Consider the following 23,821-nt stretch of genomic DNA (forward strand, 5'->3'; position numbering starts at 1 on the left):
TAAAAGAAAATCACACAGAAAATTAGAAAAATGATCGTTTAGTCTTAAATCCAGTAACTTCAGTTTGTGTATTTATGTTTTATATAAAACAATAAAATTCTATTAAGTTCCTAGCTTTTTGACCAGGCAAAAGAGTAAATCATTCAATATTCACTTTGAATATTTCCGCTAATTTTCATATTTCTTTATTGGTAAATTCCTCTATCGCAAGAATAAATCTGAGACAGTTGTTTCTTATTGTCTTGAGCTTGCATAGGTAACTTTTTTATGTTATATTCATAATTTAACACATTTAACTTTCGATTAGCTAACTTTCGTACTGGTCTTTATAAAATAATCCCCCATTTACGTAACATCCGGTAAGGAGAGTTACCCTTCCTCGCTTAAATGAAAGGGTCTATATTCATGTGCTGAATACACACAGAGAAATTATGTAACATTTTCAACTGAACACACTACAGGTAATCACAGTGTATTACAGTGTCATAGAAACGGACAGTTTTAATGAGAATTAGACCAAATAATTTGACAAGTATTTGAGAATGCAGCTTCTTAAACATAGTTTATAATAAATTCACTTACTCAAATAATAGACATATTCAGGAAGAATTTCTTAGATTTTGATAATTTTTTTTTACCACAATATGAGCATTGTACATTGTTAACAGAAAAATCCATATTCTTATGTAAAAGTTTGTAAACAGTTGAACGATCACGTTCAAAATCGGATATGCGTTCTATTTACTTTTATATAATGACAATTCTGTTCTGAGTCGTATTATTTTAATAATTTCTTGTATGTTATAATAATACATTATTATTCAGCAAAATTATTGTCTAGGAATATTAAAATTCATCGCGTGTGCGATTTTTCAACAATTTAATCATACAGTACGCTCACCGCGGGTTTTGCTTTTTCCGCGATACCACCGCGGACGATTTTTTTTTATCGCGGACAAACGCGGGGGTTCGTCCGCGATGAAAGCCTAATTCCCCCCCCCGCGATCCCCGGTGTTCAGTTGTTTCCACCGCGGACAAAATTCTGACGATCGTTCTTCATTCGTCGATTAAATCAGTCACCCGTTTCCCGCGGGGGAACGCCATAGTCAGTTGGTCAGTATAAATTAACCTCCAAAAAATAATAGACGTTTTATTATTTTTTAACGTCATCTTTTTTACACAATGACTTGAAAATTGACCACAATCGTCTCCTTAAATGTTATTATACGTTAAATTTTTTGAACAGAATTTGAAACCCATTAAAACAATAATAATTAGGCTGCCTTTTACAAATTATAAAATTACATTATTATCCTCGGAATTAATTTCAATGAAAACGTAATATAATAAATACAAGAAAGCAAAGACAATTACGTTCAATTGTATGTACTTAAAACTACATGTTGTCTACAAATACTATTATTCCTATGAACAATAATATCTTAAGTTAACAATAAAATTAAATATTTTTAACTTGAAAATCGGTCGATGGAAGTTCTTAGAAAATAACTGCCATGTGCTTGTTTGCCTTATATACATGTATGTACATGCATACTGTTCATAATAAAATAACAAAAAGTATAACGTCAAGCTTAACAAAATTCTGCAAAAAGAAATCTATAAAAAAATAAAAAAGAACAAACAAACAAACTTCTAAAACAAAAATGAAAATAAACTTCAACAGTTGATACAAACTTCAAAACATATACATTACTCTCACACCTGTAATTAGATAAACCAAGAATATCATTTAATGTATATTTTGGTGAAATAAACGCTTTCTTTTAATGTTCCAAATAAAATAAAGACTTTATGATCAACATGCAATTAAACAGAAACAGTAAAACGCATCTGACAATTGAAAGAGACGTCCTGGAATATTGCCTGAATAAATTGTTGAGGGTTACGTTTTCAAAGTTTTTTAAATAAGAAACAAAAGCTGGCACATAAATTGTTGTAGTATCTCTTTCATAAATGTCATATGCCGATTTTTTCATTATTTGACTTCAAGTTTCTCACTACCATGAAGTTGCGACGACAATGATTTATCTTGATGTCGAATACATATTATACATTACCCAACACAATAACAAGAAGAAGAACAAGAAATACACTGCATTTGTACATGTACTTTTATTACAACAAAAAAGAATACAAACAAACAAATTTTACATATAGTTATATGTACAGTACATGTTACAGTACGTACCTTTACTGATGTTTAAATACAGTAATTAATTTTTAAAAATTTAAGGTTTCCACCACGTTGACCGGTATTTGACCGCCGCGTTCCTCCGCAATTTACCGCTGCTTTCCGCGGGGGAAACGGCTTCAGTCGCCGATTTATGTCCGCGGTGGTGAAAATTTTCTGTCACGCGGACAATATCTGAGCAATTTTCGTCCGCGGTAAACCTCATCCGCGGGGTCACGCGGGTTTTGCAAAAGCCGCGCTGAGCGTACTGTAGTTGAAAGGAGTAAGTTTTCATCATTACAGTCTTTATCGCCATCTAGTATATTATTAGACAGTATAATACTGCCCTAAAAATCCTGAGATTGAAATACTAAGCTGTCTCGAAAACAAGCCTGTCTCTAAACTAAGCCACCATTTTCTTACATTCAAAATTTACTTGAAAAATAGCAAGTCTAAAAACTAGGGATGTCATCCGGCGTCAGAATATCCGAATGTTCAAATCACGATTTGGTGTCCGAATTTAATTTTCAGATCCGTATATTCGTATAAAATATTTTAGTTGTTTTTAAAATGCTAGGACAATCAACTTAAAACATGTCATAATTATGTGTGTATTCTTGCGTTGAGATAACCATACTTTGTAGACAATAAAAAATCAATTAAAGTTGAAGAAAATATATCACAGGTGTACTGTCGTTGAAATATTATAATTGTTTCATTTGTTATTGCGGCAGACAATACGTCCTCAATATCTATATTTGTCCCGACAATAAATAAGCAATTATCATAGTATTACAAGCAATACATAAGTTCCCTACCGGTTAAAACCGCAGCAACATTCAGAAGGGCAATTAGCCATTGAATTATGTCATTGAATGACCGGCATGAATGAACTTAACTATGAAAAATTTGAGTTCTTAGTTTGTCTGTATTCTAGTTAATTAAACGTTTTAAGTTTTCCTGCCTAGTAATGAAATTGTGTTTTTTACAAGAGATAATAAGAAGATCCAATTTTCTCAGGATGAATATTTATAACTAATTTTTCGACTTTTCTCTAATTTGAGTAGATTTTTAGGAAAAACTCTTAAAATTTGATCTTGGGACACAGATTTTTAGGAACGGACAGACAGAAAACTGACATTATGATGTTGGAGTTTGAAGTACATGCTATAAGCAATGAAGAAGTTTGTGTAAAATATAACAGATTCCAGAAAAAGTTCAAGGGGGACATAATTCTGGATATAGTCAAACTAGAGTATTGAACCTTCTCGCAAATTTGAGTGATAATAAGACAAAAATATATGAGGTTTATCCATAAGGAAATACGGACGTTATAAAAAAGATCATTTTTAAAAGGAAATTCTAAGTTCAAGGGGGATAATTCTAATAATTTGTGTTATATAGTTGAAAACCTTGTCACATTTGAAGTGTAAACGATCAGAAACATAAAATTGAAGTTTGAAGTCAATATCTTAAGAAATAAATAACTTATTGTAAAAAAGCGTAAAAACTTGAATCAGTATCCTTGACGAGGTCACCGATGCTTGGTGAGAAGGACAGTTCAATATACTGCCTATAGTAAAGATAAAAATGATGTGTATAATCTCCATACAGCCATTTTTCCATATTTTAAGTTTCATAAAAATGTTTTCCCTGCATTTTGAGTAATAACAAATATTGTTATATTTGCCAAATTTCAAACTATATGTCGCCATAGCAAAAATATTTAAAAAAAGAACCATGTAGACAGAAAAGAAAAAGACGTGCATAATTTCCAGACTGCCATCTACCTATATTTTAAGTTTCATAAAAACATTTTCAGTACTTTTGTGTTATCACTGGATCCAATTTATGTGTATATTTGCCGTATTTTAAAGCTATTTGTTGCCAAAGCAACCAAATTGTTTAACCCAGGAGTAAAAAAAAATTACAATCTCCAGACTGCCATCTATCAATATATCAAGTTTTATAAAAATATATTCAGTATTTGTTGTGTTAAAACTGGATCTAGTTTATGTGATAAATAAGCCATATTTTCAGTCTATTTGTTGCCATAGCAACTAAAGTTGTCAGCATAAGAAGATTAGAAAACGAAATCAAATCAGACGAAGTCAACAGTAATAGATATACCGATATATCAACCGGAAAAAATAGTTATACATGTACTGGTTTATCAACCGAGAACAAACAGTATTGCATGTACTGGTATATAAACCAGAGACAAACAGTTTTACATGTACCTGAATTTCAACCAGAAACACACAGTAATACATGTACCTATATACCAGGCAGCAATCAACAATAATAAGTGTACCTGTATATCAACCAAAAACAAGAAATTTTACATTACCGTATATCAAACGGAAACACACAGTAATACATTAACCCGTATATCAATCGGAAACACACAGTAATACATATACCGGTATATCAGACATCAACAAACAGTTATACATATACCGGTATATCAACCAGAAACAAACAGTTATACATGTACTGGTTTATAAACTACAAACAGAACCGGTATATCAACCAGAAACAAACATTTATACATGTACCAGTTTATTAACCGGAAACACACAGTTACACATGTACAAGTATATCAAAGGGAACAAACAGTAATACATGTACCGGTTTATCAAACGTAACAAACAGCAAAACATGTACTGGTATCTCAACCGGATAAACATTAATACATGTACCTGTTAATCAACAGGAAACACACAGTAATACATGTACCGGTATATTAAACGAAACAACATGAATATAGGTACCGATATATCAAACGGAACAAACAGTTAAACATGCACAGGTATCTCAACAGGATAAACAGTAATACATGGATCAGGATATCAACCGGAACAAACAGTAAGTCATGTACTGATATCTCTACCGGATAAACAGTGATACATGTACCGGTATATCAACCGGAAACACACAGCAATATATGTACCTCTAAATCAAACGAAACAAACAGTATTACAGGTACCCGTATATCGAACAGAAAAAACATCTCAACCGGATGAACAGTAATACATGTACAGGTATATCAACCAGAAACAAATATTGATGCATGGACCGGTATATAAAACGGAAACAAACAATAGAAATACATTCTACCTCTTTTTGCTCTGTTTCAAGAACAGTAAATTTTCTTTTCAATTCTGTACGTTCTTTCTGAGCTTCCAACATCTGTGCTTTAAGTTCAGTTAATTTATTTTTGAGCTCCATATACTCCGCTTTAGTTGTAGCATTTTCTGTTCTCATTTCTTCTTTGATTTGTGTCAGGATTTCTTCAAAGTCTTCAGTAGTGATAATGAATTCCTTTTTCTTCAGCTAAACAATTTTCAAATATAGCTGCTATGTGATTAATAATATTTACAACATTTTATACATGCATATAAGGTCAAAGTTATTTTGTCAAAAACATCTCATTTTTTCTTTAATTTTTACTCTCATACTTTATGTTACGAGTTCTAAAATCCACTTGTAATGAAGGATTGACGGTCTTTTTTTTCTATTTTTATTTGTTTCTCCTCTTTAACCTAATACTTACAAACTAAGATATGCATTTTACATATTTACATTTTGTAGGTAGTTTTAATTGACTTCAGCAATAAAGAAAATAATTAATATAAGTTTATCAAAGGCAGTTTTTATTTATATTTGATTAATATATTAAAACCAATGTAAGCACTGGTTTCTATTATCATAACATTTACCTGAAGTTAGAAGTGAGCTTATTTTGAATAATTACAACTTAGATATTTCAAACTTATAATTTTTTATGTACACTTACATCTTGAAGTTTCCTAACAGCTTGTTGTGCATCTTGTCGATGAACAAGCTTTTTACCGTCTTTTAGAACAACTATCATGTCTTCGATGTATGAATTAGCCTTACTCTCCTCTAATTCCATACTGCTTGAGTGAAAAATTTCATTTCGATACTGACGTACCTAATATACAGAAAACAAATAATACAACATTCACAGAAATACAGTGTTAAACATTGAGAACAACACAATTCTTATGTTGAGAATTAATTTGTTAAAGGAGTTACTTTAAAATACTTAACATAATAATCCTTTAAGTTATTATTGTTGTGTTTAAACCGCAGATTATATAAACAAAGGGAATACAAATGGCTTTTGATAATTTTAATAATTATTTTACTAAAGTAATGGTATTTACGTGGTGCATTTGCTTTTAAAGCACAAATAACTTACTTCTGAACATTGGGTTAACTCCTTTAAAAATTCAATAAGAGTTGACCAATAATTTCATGCAGGTTACAATATTCTCTTTTACTTTTATACTCAATTAACAGACTAAATATTACAGTAAAGCTTAGTGTTCTACACAATTAAAAACAACATATAGAATACAGATGGAGTTACCTTTGAAAAAAGATTGCTTGGTCCTGTAACATTGCATGCAATATGACTATGAAAATATGTGTTATTTATGATAACATGAAGCAATCCTGTACAATCAGTGTCGACTGCTGATGTCTTGTCCTTGTACCCAGGAGCATTTATAAAACATTTGCATACGCTCCATGGGTCTGTTGACCACTGTTGTGCATCACTGTTTTTCCAAAACGGTGCTGGTGGTTGTGATGCATGACTCTGTATAATGCTGTCATAGATGGCACCACATACGTTGTTCGGACATTGGTTCTTATTATTTGGAAAGCAACAGTTACATTTATCTTGTCTGAGGGGACATATCCCTTTTGATACTCGGACATGGTCTGGCTGGAGAGTTGTTATCTGACAGACGCCACATGGTACATTTGGTTGAGGAGCCTTTGTTTGTTGTATTACGTTTATGATATCTTTGTGCTGCTGTCTTCCTATGTCATCACAAAATGGTGCAAGTCCCTCTTTAAGATAACCCAAACCTAGGCCTGCCTTAACCCACTGCCGGTATTTGTTGTTCTTTAAATGTAGCTCATGTGCCATCTTGTTTTCTAAAAAAAAAGAAATACTTTTAACTACAACTTCCTAAGAAAACCAACATTTACTTGTTTGCCCTGAAAGCTGTCCCCAGTTTAGGGACCATGAACTTTGTCTTAAAATAAAGACATCGCCACTATCAATAGAGGGCCATGTTGGCCCTAGACTGCTCATCTGAGATTTGTTGTTGGAAATGGTTCTCACATAATCATAGATATTCATGAAGTTTCAGACAAAATGAGTATTTGCATAATAACACTATCAAAATCTTCCCAAATATATTGAAATCTTAACAAACCCCAATTCAGTTGTTTGGATAAAAAATATCGGCATACAATAAGGTTTACAACGGAATAATCGCTTAATATTGTTCTATGCATTATTGTACCTGTTATCTCTAATTGTGATCGCGTGAACCATTAAAATATAAGTGTGACCTTGACCTTTCAAGAAGGACAAAGTGTTTGGACGCCACAAAATGTTGTCATGAGATAGACATTTGTGCCAAAGTTTTTTGAAAATCCATCAATACATGACAAAGATAAAGTCTGGATATGAGTGTTGTGCAAGTGAGGACACACAGACGGACAAGCGGATATGAGCCTACGCTGCAACACATCGTCTTGACATAGTAGAAATGTGTGCCAAGTTATTTAAAAATCATTCCATGCGTAACAAAGTTACAGTCCGGACATGAATGTGTATCTTCAAACGTTTCTCGACAGAATGAGTACCTTCAATCTATAAGTATCACATTAACCTTGAAGGTAGAAACAGACGTGTCGTCTTGTTGTGGTTGACATTTAAGCATAGTAATTTTAGAATTCTTCGATGCATGACAAAGTTACAGTCCGGACACCTATAAACTCTTATTGTGATAAAATGAACTTCATAATAGAAGAGTGATCTTGACTTTTGAGTTCAGGACGCAACATATCGTCTTTATGTGGAAAACATTGATGCCAAGTTATTTTAAAATCCTTTGATGCATGAAAAAGTTACTGTCCAGACACAAATGTGTGCACCTATAAACTCTTATTGTGTAAAAGTAAAACTTCCAAATGATAGTGTGACCTTAACCTTTTAGGTTGGGACGTGAATATTGGACGTTGCACATCACATTGTTTTGAGGTGGTAGACATTTATGCCAAGTTATTTTTAAATCCTTCAATGCATTCAATTTACAGACTGGACACCATTGTGTGTACCTATTAATTCTAATTGTGATAACGTGAAATGTTAGTGTGACCTTGACCTTTGAGATAGGGACGTAATTATTTGATGCGACACATTGTCTTGATGTGGTAAACATTTATGTCTAGTTATTTGAAAATCATTTTATGCATGACACAGTGACAGTCCGATTACGAATATGTGTACCTATTTACTATAATTGTAATAATCTGAAACTTTAAAACGTTAGTGTGACTTTGACCTTTGTGGTAGGGACATGGTTCTTAAAAGCGACATTTTGTCTTGATGTGGTAGACATTTATGCCAATTTATTTCAAAATATCTAAATGTATGACAAAGTTACAGTGCGGACACGAATGAAGTGGGGACGCACAGACGGACGGACACACAGACAGACAGACGTACAGACAGAAAGTCAGACGGTGCGTTTTCTAATATGCCTCTCTTTAGCGGGGCATAAAAAATGTAAGGTTTCTAAACCTCAGTGAAATTTTTAATGACATTTCTTAAAACGGGCCACTTTTGTTATGTAACGCAATGATAATAGACGACAATGGATTGATAAAGTGTTCGGGATATTAACAATTTCACATTCCCAAGTGCTTTTCTTTTTTTAGTTAATGAATATGGTTGATCCGGTGTCGCGTAATAATCAAACGGACGTAATATTACTACGGTTTATACATGTTTTTAACACTTGCCTGTAACTTTATTTGCAAAAAAAAAGCATTGAAATTTGGTATAAATCTACAGCATAGAACAATTATTTCGGTGCATTTATTTGAATATTTTGACAGTATTTATTTATGCACAAGCCATATATCGTAGCGTTTTGGAATATTAAAATGTTAACGTCATAAACCAGTATGTAAACTACATTTCTTCATGTTCTATACAAGCTATGTACGGTTCTTTTTTGCATTACCTTTTTGTAGAAGTTATTCAAAACCCAACACAACATTACACGATGGATTTTGTTCAAGTGTGCCTTATATGATTTATCGCTCGCATGGCGTGATTACTGTGAGCTGAATTCCATTATTCAGTGTTTATGTTAAATAAAGCTCGGTGTCTTATTTATTTGTTGATTATGTTTGATCATCTCACATTTTATATTAAACAATTTAAACAATGTCTGTTAACCCATTACTTCATATACACGCCTTTTAACGCCTTTTTACCCCCCCCCCTTTTTGTTGTCTCTAATGGTGAAAAAATGCCTTATTTAGGCCCCCAATACTTGTTTTTGTTTGAGAAATGTTGTTAAAAAAGTGACCATTTTTTCGGCGCGGCCCACCAACCAAAAGATACATCAAGGGGTTGCCAGAAGGGGGATGTGCCCCCTTTTGTTTTAGGGGTTTGAAGGGGGCGGAGTCCCCCTCATCGCCAAGGAAATTTTGGACATGTAAGAGGCTATAAATGACCCCAGATTGATCATAAGGTACCGTGTAACCAACGCTGAAAAGCATTTGACTCTATCTCAATCCATTGAGAAGTTGCAGCACTTTGAAATCAATTTTGATGGAAAAATTCAACGCAAAATAGTGATTTTTGGCAATTTTGAGATGTCCCCTCGTTGCCATGGTAACAGAAAATTTAAGCCTGAGCATGTTGTTTCAAGGTCAATGGTCCAGTAAACATTTGTGCCAAGTTTGATTAGTATTGAAGCAGTTTTTATAGTATTATAGCAATTTGAACTTGTAGCGGGAGACATTTCAATGAAAACAGAAAACAGCCATTTTTCACAAAATGCTCATGAAGTAATGGGTTAAGGGGCGAAAACTATATTATTGAGATCAACGGAATTTTTCCGCAGTTCGCCTCCCATCTGAATGTTCCATACAAAACCTATGGTTACCATACGACATTGAACTCCCTTCTCTTTTATGTATGTATCAATATGTTCCAAGTACTAAATATATAGACATTACTTAATGTTTACATTCTAAATAAAAAATACACTCGACAACATTTATTTACTGAGGTAGTTTTATAAAGATGACATAACGTTGTTAATAGTCATTTGTACATATATTTTTTCCATTGCACCTTAATCACAACTGTGTTGTCTTATACTTAACCTGTTCGATGCGAATGTGTGTATGCAATGTTCTCAAATGGAATTTACGTGTTGTTGAAAAAACAACAACTAAAAAGAAAGAAATGTTAAAATTTCCTTTTTCCAGTATTTACACCAACTGGGCACTACGCTATTGTGCTAATAAGATATTTATCAGGTGGTTAAAGATTTAGACGACAAATAATGTGCTTTTATACCAGAATACTCGACACCCCTATTTGTCAGTACATTGATATAAGAAAAAACCAACACTTCAAACGATTTGTGTTAAGTACATAATGTTTACTTTCACGCCGAGTGAATTTCAGAGAATTGACACCTCAGTGCATCAAATTGTATTATGTATACAACAAACCGGACATGGCACTGATAATTTCGATCTAGTTAAAATATCTCTTTATCAAATAATATTTTTCAACATGAACAAGTGTAATATATCTAAGAGAGAAATTAAACAAAATTATGAATAGACGCTTGTTTATTTTTCTTATTTTTTTGTCAATTCCCCGCAATTACTTTTTTCAAGATGCTCATGTGTGTTGGATAACAAACGTATGTGTACTCGTAAAAAAGAAAGACAATTATTTGACATAATTCATTTTGGGAAACAATATCATTATTTCTAGTATGTTTGGTTAAATATAAGACCATGCTCCGATTATTACGACTTTACTGTCGCTGGCGGTTTAAACATGTTTATTCGGATATCATGTTTGTTTAACATCAAAACATTATAAAAGTTTGCATAAACCTTCAGCTGAAGACACATTTACACACGCTGTGACACAAACTTGATCTCGGAGTAAATAGTATAATACTATACAAAATTCAAATATGTTTGATTAAATTTAATATAATTTCGTTCGCATGACCGTTGTAACTTCGGAGCGATATAATCGAACACGTGCACTATTCTTATTTCTAAAACAAATTATACATTTCGGTAATAAAAGTAGCTCTATCTGATTGCACTTTTATGCACTTTTATTAATAACCATTATTTAATGAAATAACTAACTTACGTTCAAACGCTTTGATTTGTTTAAATAATGTTATTCTAATTATAATAAGGAAAATGACATATCAATGATTTTCTATTTAAATCCCTGGCAAAATATAACAAACACGCATAGCTATTATCGATATTTGAAATCACAACTGTTTTGAACACTAAGTAAAACACATTTAATATAACACATTAAAAAAGTTGAACCAAAACTTAAAAAAAAAATATTTATTAGAACATCATTACAATTATTCATAACAAAGGTTATCATAATTATTTAAAGATTGCTGCAATACAAGCTATTTAAAACACTCCTGTGTGTAAGAAAATTAATTAATTCCCACAAAAATTATACCAAAAGAGGCTGAATAGATTGATGTTGAAATAAATGGTGTATGATTTAACTTTTTTGGAGTCAATTTAAGACCGTACGTGTGATTCTTATGGCACTGCCCTTAATCGTGTGACTACTACGCCGCCGTAATAATCATACGCTTGGTAATATTACGGTCTAATCCGGTCTCTAGATCGTCAAATAAGACACAATATATATGTATGTCTAATTTATCAAAAAACAATAACAATATTACAAACTTCTCCTTATGAAATACATTTTATACATGTGGTTGCTAAATTAATTGTATACATTAATATCAATGATTATTAAAATATGCTGACCCTTGAATATTTCGGTTTGATCCTTAATTTTGTGTTGCGGATCACTGACATTTGAGTTTCAGAGTTTACCGAACACCCTCACTTATATGTGCAGTGTTGCATCTTAAATTACAAAATAATGGGGGATTGATCCCAACTCAACTGAAAAATGTGGGGGATGTGAAAAAAAGTTGGGGACATGCAATTACCGAACAAAATTATGTACCCAAAATAATATATTTATTTACCCTGTATGCATTTTTGACATCAATCGACTGCTCAACAACGTATATAGGAAAAAAGTATTAACAAAAACTAGTTAAGTGCGCAGATCAAACTGTCAATACACATGCCAGATAACCCATCCGGCTGCTACATCACCGTAGGGAACGTCAGTATCGCGTTTTCCGGATACAGAATAGCATTTTCAAGATGGAGGATTATTATGGGATGAGAAGAAGGAGATTGTTACTCAGATCTATACTACAAGTAGCTTAGTTCCTCAAAGATGTTTTTGTGCTTTGTTTGTAAGGATCAAGATTCGGTATCTAGTCATATATTTCTTCAGACCCTGCACCGCAGATTTATCTCTATATTGTCTCATAAATGTGCAGATTTGACCGTTTAGAAATTTGAACAGAGAGAACAACGCATTTTTCTCCCTTTCCGACATTATTTAATAAGCATGCACAGATAAAGTAAATCTACGAAACGTAAGTCCTTTGTGTTTAGAAACGTTTATAAAAGTAAATGACCAGTCGAACCTATTTTCCTGTTCGTCAAATGCGTTTGGACAAATAAACAATTTTACAGTATAGAGCGATGTGATTTGTGCAGGGTTACAGCATAGACCTAGCGAAAATCAAAATACAAATATTTTGGTTATTTTTTATTTTCTTAGAATTGTTTCCCTTTTTCCCATTTTCTAGAAACACAATATATGAAGTTCATAAAAATATATTGTAATGTAAAAATTATGAAAATAGAAATGAGTCCAACAACTTCATTTTGCTCTTGATTTTTTAAAAGAATACCTTTATTCTATATATTTGAATTGCGGCGTCCGTGGCCAAGTGGTTAAAGCCGTTGACTTCAAACCACTTGACCTTCACCGCTGTGGGTTCGAATCCCGACAGGGACTTTGTTTGTTTTTTTCTTTTCATGTGAGGAAGCTATCCAGCTAGCTAACGGAATGGTTCTACTTGGGTGCCCGTTCGTGCCTGAAATATTGCACGGAACTGTATGATTTATGGCGAATAAGGGGTGAGGCATACTTCTTTACACATTCACTCAAGATTGCTTTGCTACTGTTAAAATCTTTCGTCATTTAGAAGTGACAAAATAAGTAAAATAGTGCACAATACTGCTTAAACGCATTACAATCTAATAAAATATGTAAATTTCCTTGGATAAACTTCGTCAAGATCACCTTTGATGACCTGGTCCTTTCTGAGTATTTTATAAATCAGAATATTAGTAATTTGTTACTTTTCAAAAATGTTGTTAATACCAAAAATTATGTTGTTTTTTTTAATGAGCCACAAAACATCATCTCCCTTTAGAAAAGGGCCGCCATCTTGGCATTGAATGAAAACTTAGAACCCCGCTTCATCGTAATAAACACGCAATTTGTGATGAATTTCATTATTTGCTTGACTGTGATAATTTAAAAGGAATCAAACACAAATGATGAAGAATTAGAGGATATGTGTGTGTTTAACATGTAAGATTGAAATATAATTTTACTGAGTGAACACCAGAAGCAATATTTAAATTTATATCTGCCTGTTATTCCATTTAGTTATGATTTTCTTTTCATCTGCATTCAGATATAGTCCGGCTTCAGTGAAAAATATATTTTATAAATTTCACTAGTGAGCCGGACTATAATATATTAAGAATAAAATCATCTAATATATTACAATAAAACACTGGAAAGCATGAAATAAATAATATTATTGTCACTCAAATGAATACAAAACTGGATAAACTTTATAAACTGTAAAGGTCATGCTTAATTAACAAAATAATCTTTGCGTGGTAAATTTTGTTTCCAAGTTGTTCAATAAGATTTTCGTCACTTGTCATTCTCTCATATTTTTTTCTTTATTACAATAGTATAATGACATTTGCATGAAGGGAAGGTGATTTCAATGAAAAAATCAATTGAATTTAATTGAGTAAATAAACACTTACAATTATAGACCAGTCAAATAAACAACTTCAGGTGTAACGGAAAAACTCTTAGCACACTATCAGTAGTGGCATTATTCGCTATTTATAAAAAGAGAAAAAAAAGAAGAAAAAATCAATCAGCAGACATACATTAATTTTCACATTTCAATTTAAATCGAATTATATATGTTTGAAGGTTGGGCATTGAACTTAATTGACAAAGGCATCTTACAGATTATACATAGTTTTCCCGCAACTACTTTCAACAAAGATTGCTGTATTTTAATGTTAAATTCTATGGATGATAACACGAATCTTGCTATTCATTTTTATTCTGTTTGTGAATATGTTAACATATGTTTGGGATATACAATATTCGCCAGATATACTAGTGACCGTCAGATAGTATCACACTTTTACCAGCTGGTGATCATACCACATTTTTTCCATAACAAATAGCAATAAGATATCATTTTTCAAAATAATTGATTAAAATTCATTCAAATTTGTCAGATTAAACAACGATAACTGTAATATATACTGTTTTGTTTTTATAGAGAAAAGATACATTCAATGGTCCTAATATAACATAATCAACTTTAAACTGTTTTTTATCTCAATCGCTATTGTGTTTAGCAACCATATCCCAGATACTGAACATTTGTTATAAGTTGCAAAATAAATAAATAAATAAATAAATAAATAAATAAATAAATGAATGAATGAATGAATGAATGAATGAATGAATGAATGAATGAATGGATGAATGAATGAATGAATGAATGAATGAATGAATGAATAAATGAATGAATGAATGAATGAATGAATGAATGATCATACAAGACATAACCTCAAGGATACATTTTTATTTGATTAAAGAATTATTATCGTGGAAAAATATAACAACTGTATTCTAAATATTAAGGTTACATTTAAAATATAAAATGTTGTAGTATCTGTATTCACATCCTCATTTGTCCATAAACATGATAAAATATACATTAAAAATATTTAAAGATAACTATGCGTTGTCATTTTATACAAATATTTACAGACACTCATTCAGCATGAAACATATTTATACAAGTAAAGAATGTTTATAGCCTGTAAGATTTTATCATACGCTTAAGCAATTCAAGATGACTTATCGCCTGAAGCAGTAACTTAAGTTTTGTTTACATCTCCATCTAGCACAACTTATATAGAGACTATCCAGTGATTGTAAACATCTCTCAGTCACTAAGCACCATCTTAAGCAGTATATTTTGTTACCATTTCTCACAAACCTATAGAACCATCTAAAGCAATTCATTAAGTATTTGCTATCAAGTACCATCCACCTAAGCACCACTTTAAGCAGTATACCTGGTCTAAGTTAAGATCTTACCAATCTAACCCACTCTTAAGCAGAATTTTCATCTTTTTTTAAACCCTTTCCCCCGCCTAAGCAGTTTTTTCCCCCCGTCTGTTCTATTCCTATTTCCCTCATCTTCTATAAATCACCCTACTCCCATTGTTAACATCTAACACACATGACTGTTTTAAGCATTTTATTTTTTGTTAACGTTCAAACAAATGGTACGTACTAAGCATTATTTTAAGTTATGCTAACATTCTCTTCCATCTCTCATCCAACCTTTTTATTAAATTTAACTAAAAAAACTCTACCCCAAATCCCCTTTGTTTAAAACCCTTTTTTTCCGAGTAAAAGATGGAAAAAACGCCGGGTATTTATTTTACATTTGTTTACCGGGTTTTTTATAAAAATAGAAAATTTATTAAAAATAGTCTTACGTTTTTTTTTTTTTAAAAATGAAAAATGCAAAATATTTATATCGTAATTTTCTTTTTGTTAAATGACTAAAGTTTGCAGACATACAAAACAACTATATCGAATTTCTACCAAAACTCGTTAAGATAACCTTGTATCATTCATTGTACGCCTGATTAAGGGTTTTTCATAGAGCTAGGACATATTTTACAGTTCATTATCAAATAATAAATAGAGCTTATTCACAAAGATATTTATCGCTGTAGTGTGATTGGAAACAGATAAAATTTGGCCACCAAACAGAAAACATATATACATTTTATGTAAGTTCCATGTCTGAAACTTCATTATCTAGATTAACGGCTCCAAGAGATTGTACCAGTCGAATGAATGTCGATAAAACAGGTTAAAATTAATAACAAAAAAATACATCAATTATTCAAAAATTAAAACCTAATTTATGGTATTAGATATAATCTTGAGATGTAATCAAAAAATATAGTTTATTACATGTATTAACTTATATCTATATTTGTTCGAACTAAAACAGTGACAAGTTAAACAGCTATAATAATTTGAAAATAAGTTCAATATATCATAGAAAATTAATGCATTTAAAGAAAATAAATAACTTTTCTTTATTGAATTCTTTTAAATGACATGAAAAAGATATATTTAAGATAGATGATAATTTTCATTTAGAATTGAGGTAACTGAGATTAATTTATAAAAGAATGATGTTATCTTGATATAACGTTCTTTGATAAGTCTTCTTGTGCGAATATACATGAATGAGTTTTATACAAAGGAAATATTTGATATGAAATCACTTTAAATGACGAATAGTTAATTTGATATAAAACCTTGACACAGAAAGGGTATGACGGTGTTCTTAATTTGTGGTAAGTATTCAATAATAAAATACATTTTGAAACAGTAAGTAAACATCAACATCCTAAGATAATAAACTCTATTGGCCGATATGTTGACAAGAAAGTTAAACTTTTAAGGGGAAATAAATAGGAAAAATCAGTAAATCTTTAATTTGATTAAGCAGTTAAACATATTAAGGCAGATATCTAAAATTATCAATGGTATGTATGCAAAAGTAGTCAAATATTCGTTGACAATTTAAAATACTTTATAACCTTTGCAAAATGGTCTACTGTAAAGAAAACACTTCTTCTAACCTTCCAAAAGTAAATTTTGTTTCAATTTTATTAACATCAGTAGAGCAAAATAAAGAAAAACAGAATCCCTAAAGAAAATCCAACACAACAAAATTGAAAATGATGCAGGCTCGGTTTGATTGAGCCTGTTCATGGATGGTACAGGAAAGTGCAAGTTACCGTCCACGCCCCCTAGCACCGGCTTAAGCCGAATTCAACATTTAACACGAAAGTGGTAAAATTTTGAATTAAGAAACATCCGCAGATGTGTTCATACGGTGGTTTTCATGGAACCTTCAATGTGACACAGGAGTGCCATTCTATGAAAAGCGGCGTATGGTCCCCAAGTAAAAGAATGTCAAGAACAACTTAATCGTTGTCTTCCAAAGGGTTTTGCTCCGAAGATGTTGATATGTAACGAACTGTCCTCTTCAATTATAATTAAGTAGAATATCTCTTAGCTAAATAATTTAGTTTAAATTCTTATTACTACTCAGAATACCATTTGAAAGAGCAGTGTTCGTTTTGTTTTTCGATTGTGAACAGAGGTAGACTTAATCTTCATGAAAAATATTTACATCAAATATCCTCCCGATAAATATTTAATAAAAGCAATAATCAATGTATGTGAATTTGTACGATAATTGAAAAATTACGTCTACTCATTCAAAGAAATCAACTGACTTATATCAATTAATAATATATACAATTCTAGCAATTAATATTTTTTAACATTAATACTTTTTATTTACTAAAAATCATTAACTAGTAAGCATTTGAATATGATGTGATATTTACTAGTATAATGTAATAAACAAATGTTTGTCAACCAAACCATCACACAACAAAACATATAGCCGGTATGAATAAAGACCGCCTTAGGCTTTAGTATGCACATTACATAGATCTACATTTTCCTAATCACAAAATGTGTATAATAATGAGACATAATTACTTAAAACTTACCGCAAGTTGTTCTTATGTGTTAAAATGTTTATCCCGGACTTTCTTCGGCCATCTTGACATATCTCCAATGTAATGGCTTATGAAAAATGTATTTGTAACTTTATATTTACATATTTTTGATACACTTTATTGATTATCCATATTGGATTTCAGAGCGAATTGAATGTAAAACTACCACGTGACTTTGCGGTACATCAAACGTCCAATCATTGGGTAGTAAGAAATTGAACAAGTAAAAACATGTGTTTCAGTAAAACATAAATGATAGGATTGCTCTACATATAAGATCAGTCGATAGATCTGAAAAGACACCAAGCTATTTCGTAAATACTTTAGGCCTTGAATGAAAATCATACCAGACCAAATTTTAAGTATTTAAGCGCGCTTAATTATAACATGTAAGTAGCGCGTCACATAACAGGTAGATCTATACGTAAATGGGGAAGGGTGTGGGTGAGAGATTTATCCGGAGTTGTAATATTCAAAACAAAAATGTCTTTACCTTATCTGATCCTGTTGTAAACAAAGAAAAACAATAAAAAAAACATTTAGTGTGTACGTTAAATACCACAATTTGATTGATGCGTGATTAATAACTTATAATAGATAGCAATATTAGATTAAATCAATATCTTATAAAAATGTTCAATAATGCTTAATAAAAACAGAATTCGACACATAATAATATGTGATCATAAAATGTAGCTAAATGCTTCAGTATAACAAAGCAGTCACACAGCGGCATATCATAAAGCTTTAAAAAAAAACTTCTAAAACAGAGAAGCAGAGAGAATAAACACACTTTGATTCATGTTTATTCTTATGTTTGTTTGTTTGATTGTTTGTTTGTTTGCTTGACTGTTTGTTTGTTCTTTTATTTATGTTAAGTCAGTAGACAAAATAGATTTTAACAAAAGCAGTTTACTAAATTTTCAGATTTGATATATATTGGAAGCTTTATCTGAACTTACAATTTAAGATTTACTGGTGTGACAAAACTTAGCTGACTTAAATTGATAATTTAAATAATGTCAATGTACCAACTTGTTAATCATTGTTGAAAGTATTTATTTATTTTGGTATCTACATTAAAATTAATGCTACATTTTGGATAAAACAATCAAAGTTAAAAAGAACAAAGATGGGTTTATCAATGTTTCGAAAATGGATTTAGAGCATTCCAGATATAACAAAGCTACACAAATAGCGCTGAACATGCAGTAACTGTTTTTGTGGTTAGTTCAAAAACTTAAAAAAAAATACATGTATACTTTTAGTTCCTTACGAACTTTTAGATCATTACAAAGTTTTTTCAAATTTCCAAGGAGCGAAATATCAAAGGATTTTACATTTTTTACGACCAATCCGTATCTAAGTGAAAACTTGTACTATATAACCAACATTAAACGTTTTTGAGAAATAAACATATTGAAATGTCGGGGAATAATGGGCCCTCGAGTTCAACTACATATTGCACGATATACAGGAATTATTTTATATGCAAAGTGTTTTTTCTATGTAAAGGTCAATTGCATATACATGTACACGTATTTAGATATTGATCGTTTTCTTTCTATTGTTTAAAAGAAGAATTTTTCAAGATTAAACATGTTTTAATTAATTCATATAGAACAAAATAGCCATTTAGTTAACTTAAAGTGAAACAATTCATTTTTTGTTAAAGTCTAAATAGGTATACATTCATGTTCTATTTTCTGTAGTCAGAGAAGTATTATACCTGATTATTCCTGTACCCACCTGTACTGTATTTCAAACTTCCTATCCGAACTTATTGTTAAATATAACTCTATCACCTTTACAGTATTGCACAGATTAGTTGTTTTTTATTGACATTTTTTTAGAATGAAAATGTGACGATTGTTCTTCTGACATGAATCATGTTTTCTATCAGAAAAGAGGCTCTACAGTATTTAAAATGTCACCATCAGCATTTTACTGTAGCACCACATAAATAATAGTCCAACGTAATAGTGGCAAGATGTCATCAGGGAACAAAGTTGTTGCTTTTCGTCACATTACTACGCGGGAGAAATAATCTCTTAAAATTCTTAAAAGAATGAACAATATCTAGAGATCTGACAAACATTTAAAGCTTTGAAACGCTAAACTTTAAATAAGACTTAACATTGAAATATTAAGAAATATTGATCATGATCTTCTCGTCATAGACTTAAGTTAATTATAATATCAACTGGTTCTATCCATAACGTATTCATAACTTGTGCCTTAACTTCGATTTTTTTAAGTAAACATGTATCAGTCGCTGTGTATTACGACAGGACATGTTAATTCACAGTTTGATAAATAGATATTAAAAAAACCTACAAAATCAATACTTTGTTCAATATATACGTTCTAAATTATTTACCATTATTGTAAAGATGGGTTTCGTAATTTTTTTTATATAATTGATAAACAAAATTGTTCCATGTGTGTTCTGTATTTTATATTTACTTCGTTAAAAACTCTGGTCCATTTTTAGAAAAAGTTAATCATTGACTGTTATTTGTTTGTGTGATAATCACTAATACTACAACACTATCTATGGTCGTATAATAAATAAACAATATCATATCTATCTAAAAACTTAACATGTTATTGAAAAATTGCCTTGGGATAAAAGAAGAAAATATGCTGGATAGTTTTTTTTGTAATTTAAACTTATGAATACAAATACGCAGTGATTAGAATATTTATCTCGTTATCAACAAAGACATTTTGTAAATAATTTTAAATGTCGGATACATACAAAGTAAGTTAATATACATAAGCATCTAACCGTCGACACAAAAGAAAATTCTTAATTGTGCAAATCAATGTCCTTACTTAATTGAACATGCTCTAAACATAAAGGACACACGCTTTCATTTTACCTTTTCTTTACTATAATGATCTATTTGCGTAAACAGAAAGTACTATTTTCCTTTTTCTTTCTTTATCAAACTTAATTCAAATATGCCGAACGCAGAAGAGGGGCGTCCGTGGCCGAGTGGTTAAGGTTATTGACTTTAAATCACTTGCCCCCACCACCGTTGTATGCAATAGAAATTCGCCTAAGTTTGCAAAGAATTTATGTAACCAGGACATAAGATTTTATATTTGCCATAGCTTTCGGCCTTGCGGCCTTCCTCAGCAGCATTTATTATACATACAGATATATCAAAACCAATTTAATCAAAAACAAAAATCAAATCTGTATGTATATATATGACGTACGACGCGAGAAAAACGTACTTAATGACACGCCAATAAATATGCACTACAGCGATTTAAATGACGTCACTCTTCTTTCGTAAACACAATGTATGTTAACACGGGAAAGCTTTTTATCGTGGGAACTTATTGAAGTTTCTAATGTTAACCTTCGTCGGAATTTTGAGGAACGTTTATAAGATAGAGGAGGAGTTTGAAGTAATTATCTATAAAGTACATTTTTATAGAATTAATTACAGCGATACCTAGACAAATGAATGGCAAAAATAGTAAATTGATGTTATTTTCTCAAATCATGCTAAAATGTCATTATTTAAAGTCATATAAATACTATATATTTTGAGTTTGAAGTGTAATTATTTTTTCATATATTAAACGAAATTAAGACGCCAACTGAGTCACGGTGTAGCTTTAAAACAAATCATATAACTGGAATACCCTCTGGAAATTATAATTTCAGATATTCTGGATATTGTTAGTCAGTCATTTGACAGATACATTACCGTTTTCATAGTTCTCTATGACAACTATTTTGTAGTCAAAATGTTTTGACCTGACCCACGTTGGTCAAATTGGGAAACCACCATTTTATTCTTTATAAAGAGAAAAGTTGTGTCCCTATGACTGCTAAGTGTTTTCATTTCGAGGACATTTATAGAATATTGAAAGAAAAAATCAAATCGTACAAATGAAAATTGTGCCTATGTCTCCATTCATTAAAAAATTGAAAATCATAAACTAGTATTATGTTACCTATTCAGGTGAAATCATATTTTTTATAACCGTTATTATAAAGATCGTTGCTTTAATAAGGTTCAAATACGCTGTTTTTACATTTATCTTCAAGGTACATTACGTTCAATCTGTCTGGTTGAGTTCATTTGATTATATGTTTAAAATGATTGACTATTATAAAGGCCATTGAACAATAGTTTATTATGAAAATTGCCAAAGGATAAAATATGATAAATTGCCTGCAATATAAAAGGCCTGCTCCAATCTTTTAATCAACGCAGCATTAACGACATATTCCGAAGGATATCTATAGAAATTTTTGTGATTCATGTGGGTTATTTATCATTCAGATAGACTATTATCTATAATTTAAAATTGAAACATATTATGAAAAAATCTCAAGTTGTTTTGACTTTGACCTTTTCACCCACCATTTATACTTGGATAGGCATAATGTCACTTTAATTGATGTTAAACTATGGATCTATTTATTTTGTTATTTTAAAGGTAATGAGGGTATACGGCGTAGCGTTGCCACACGTGACATTGAAGAAAAGTTTTTCTCTTCAGTCAGAATGTCAGTTTGCCTCTCTTATGTTCTCACAAGATTGGCCCAATATACTTTTTAAATCCGGACTGTATGACATCCTACAACAACTCAACTTCCTGAACGACGAAGGTCAAACGATAGGTCCAGATGGTAAAGGTACAAACGGACCTGACGCTGTGCTGTCGATGGTAGACTCATGTTAATCAGACTCCTGCCTTGTCGATACACTCGGTATTTTTATAGCAAACTATTTACAATGATATAATGGTCAAACGGTTTGTAATAGTACCTATTATGGCTAAACAACCATTTAACACAATCGGAAATACATTAGTACTATGAGTATGAATAAAATCTGTAAATTAATAACAAATATAAAAATAAGTTTATTTCAATTATTTAACTTTGACGGTCAATTCAAAGAAATGTCAAATTATATTTTAATTACTCAACAAATCAGGAATATGTTATTCGAGCTCTTTTGTCTGAGTATAAATCAAATCCTTACTTATCAATCGAAGTATTGGCAACGTGATGAAGACTTCATTTATTAGTTTCAATGTCAAATAAAGGTAACATTTAAAAACGTTCAACTATGTCTTCTCTTATGTTTTGTCCCGAGGATTGTTGTGAACCAGTTTGAATTGATTAAAGCATTACAACGATATCGCCAATTAAAGCAAAACAAAATAGCCAATTAAAGCAAAACAAAGTCTTATGAATAACAATAATTTTATCTACAATGTCTAGTTTAATATATTATGATCTTTGACAGTATTTATCTATGCACAAGCCATATATCGTAGCGTTTTGGAATATTAAAATGTTAACGTCATAAACCAGTATGTTAACTACATTTCTTCATGTTCTATACTAGCTATGTACGGTTCTTTTTTGCATTACCTTTTTGTAGACGTTATTCAAAAAAGACTATTGTTTATACCCAACATAACATTACACGATGGATTTTGTTCAAGTGTGCCTTATATGATTTATCGCTCGCATGGCGTGATTACTGTGAGCTGAATTCCATTATTCAGTGTTTATGTTAAATAAAGCTCGGTGTCTTATTTGTTGATTATATTTGATCATCTAACATTTTATATTAAACAATTTAAACAATGTCTGTTAAG

General features: G+C 31.1%; 1 protein-coding gene across 1 annotated transcript in view; it reads right to left on the reverse strand.

Annotated features, from left to right (window-relative positions):
• LOC132745639 (uncharacterized) overlaps nucleotides 1-18,299 on the reverse strand; it is a 28,140-nt gene extending 9,841 nt beyond the window's left edge. The window contains exons 1-4 of the mRNA XM_060734587.1: nucleotides 18,170-18,299; nucleotides 6,591-7,165; nucleotides 5,991-6,149; nucleotides 5,312-5,527 (exon numbers count right to left, since the gene is read on the reverse strand). Of these exons, the coding sequence (XP_060590570.1) occupies nucleotides 5,312-5,527; nucleotides 5,991-6,149; nucleotides 6,591-7,157 (942 nt within the window). The 5' untranslated portion in view covers nucleotides 7,158-7,165; nucleotides 18,170-18,299. The remainder of the gene's footprint in view (nucleotides 1-5,311; nucleotides 5,528-5,990; nucleotides 6,150-6,590; nucleotides 7,166-18,169) is intronic.
• Between the last annotated feature and the right edge of the window lie 5,522 nt (nucleotides 18,300-23,821).

The sequence above is a fragment of the Ruditapes philippinarum genome, unplaced genomic scaffold (genome assembly GCF_026571515.1).
Source record: "Ruditapes philippinarum isolate M1 unplaced genomic scaffold, ASM2657151v2 ctg4143_1_1_1_1, whole genome shotgun sequence".
In the NCBI taxonomy this organism is placed as follows: Eukaryota; Metazoa; Mollusca; class Bivalvia; order Venerida; family Veneridae; genus Ruditapes; species Ruditapes philippinarum.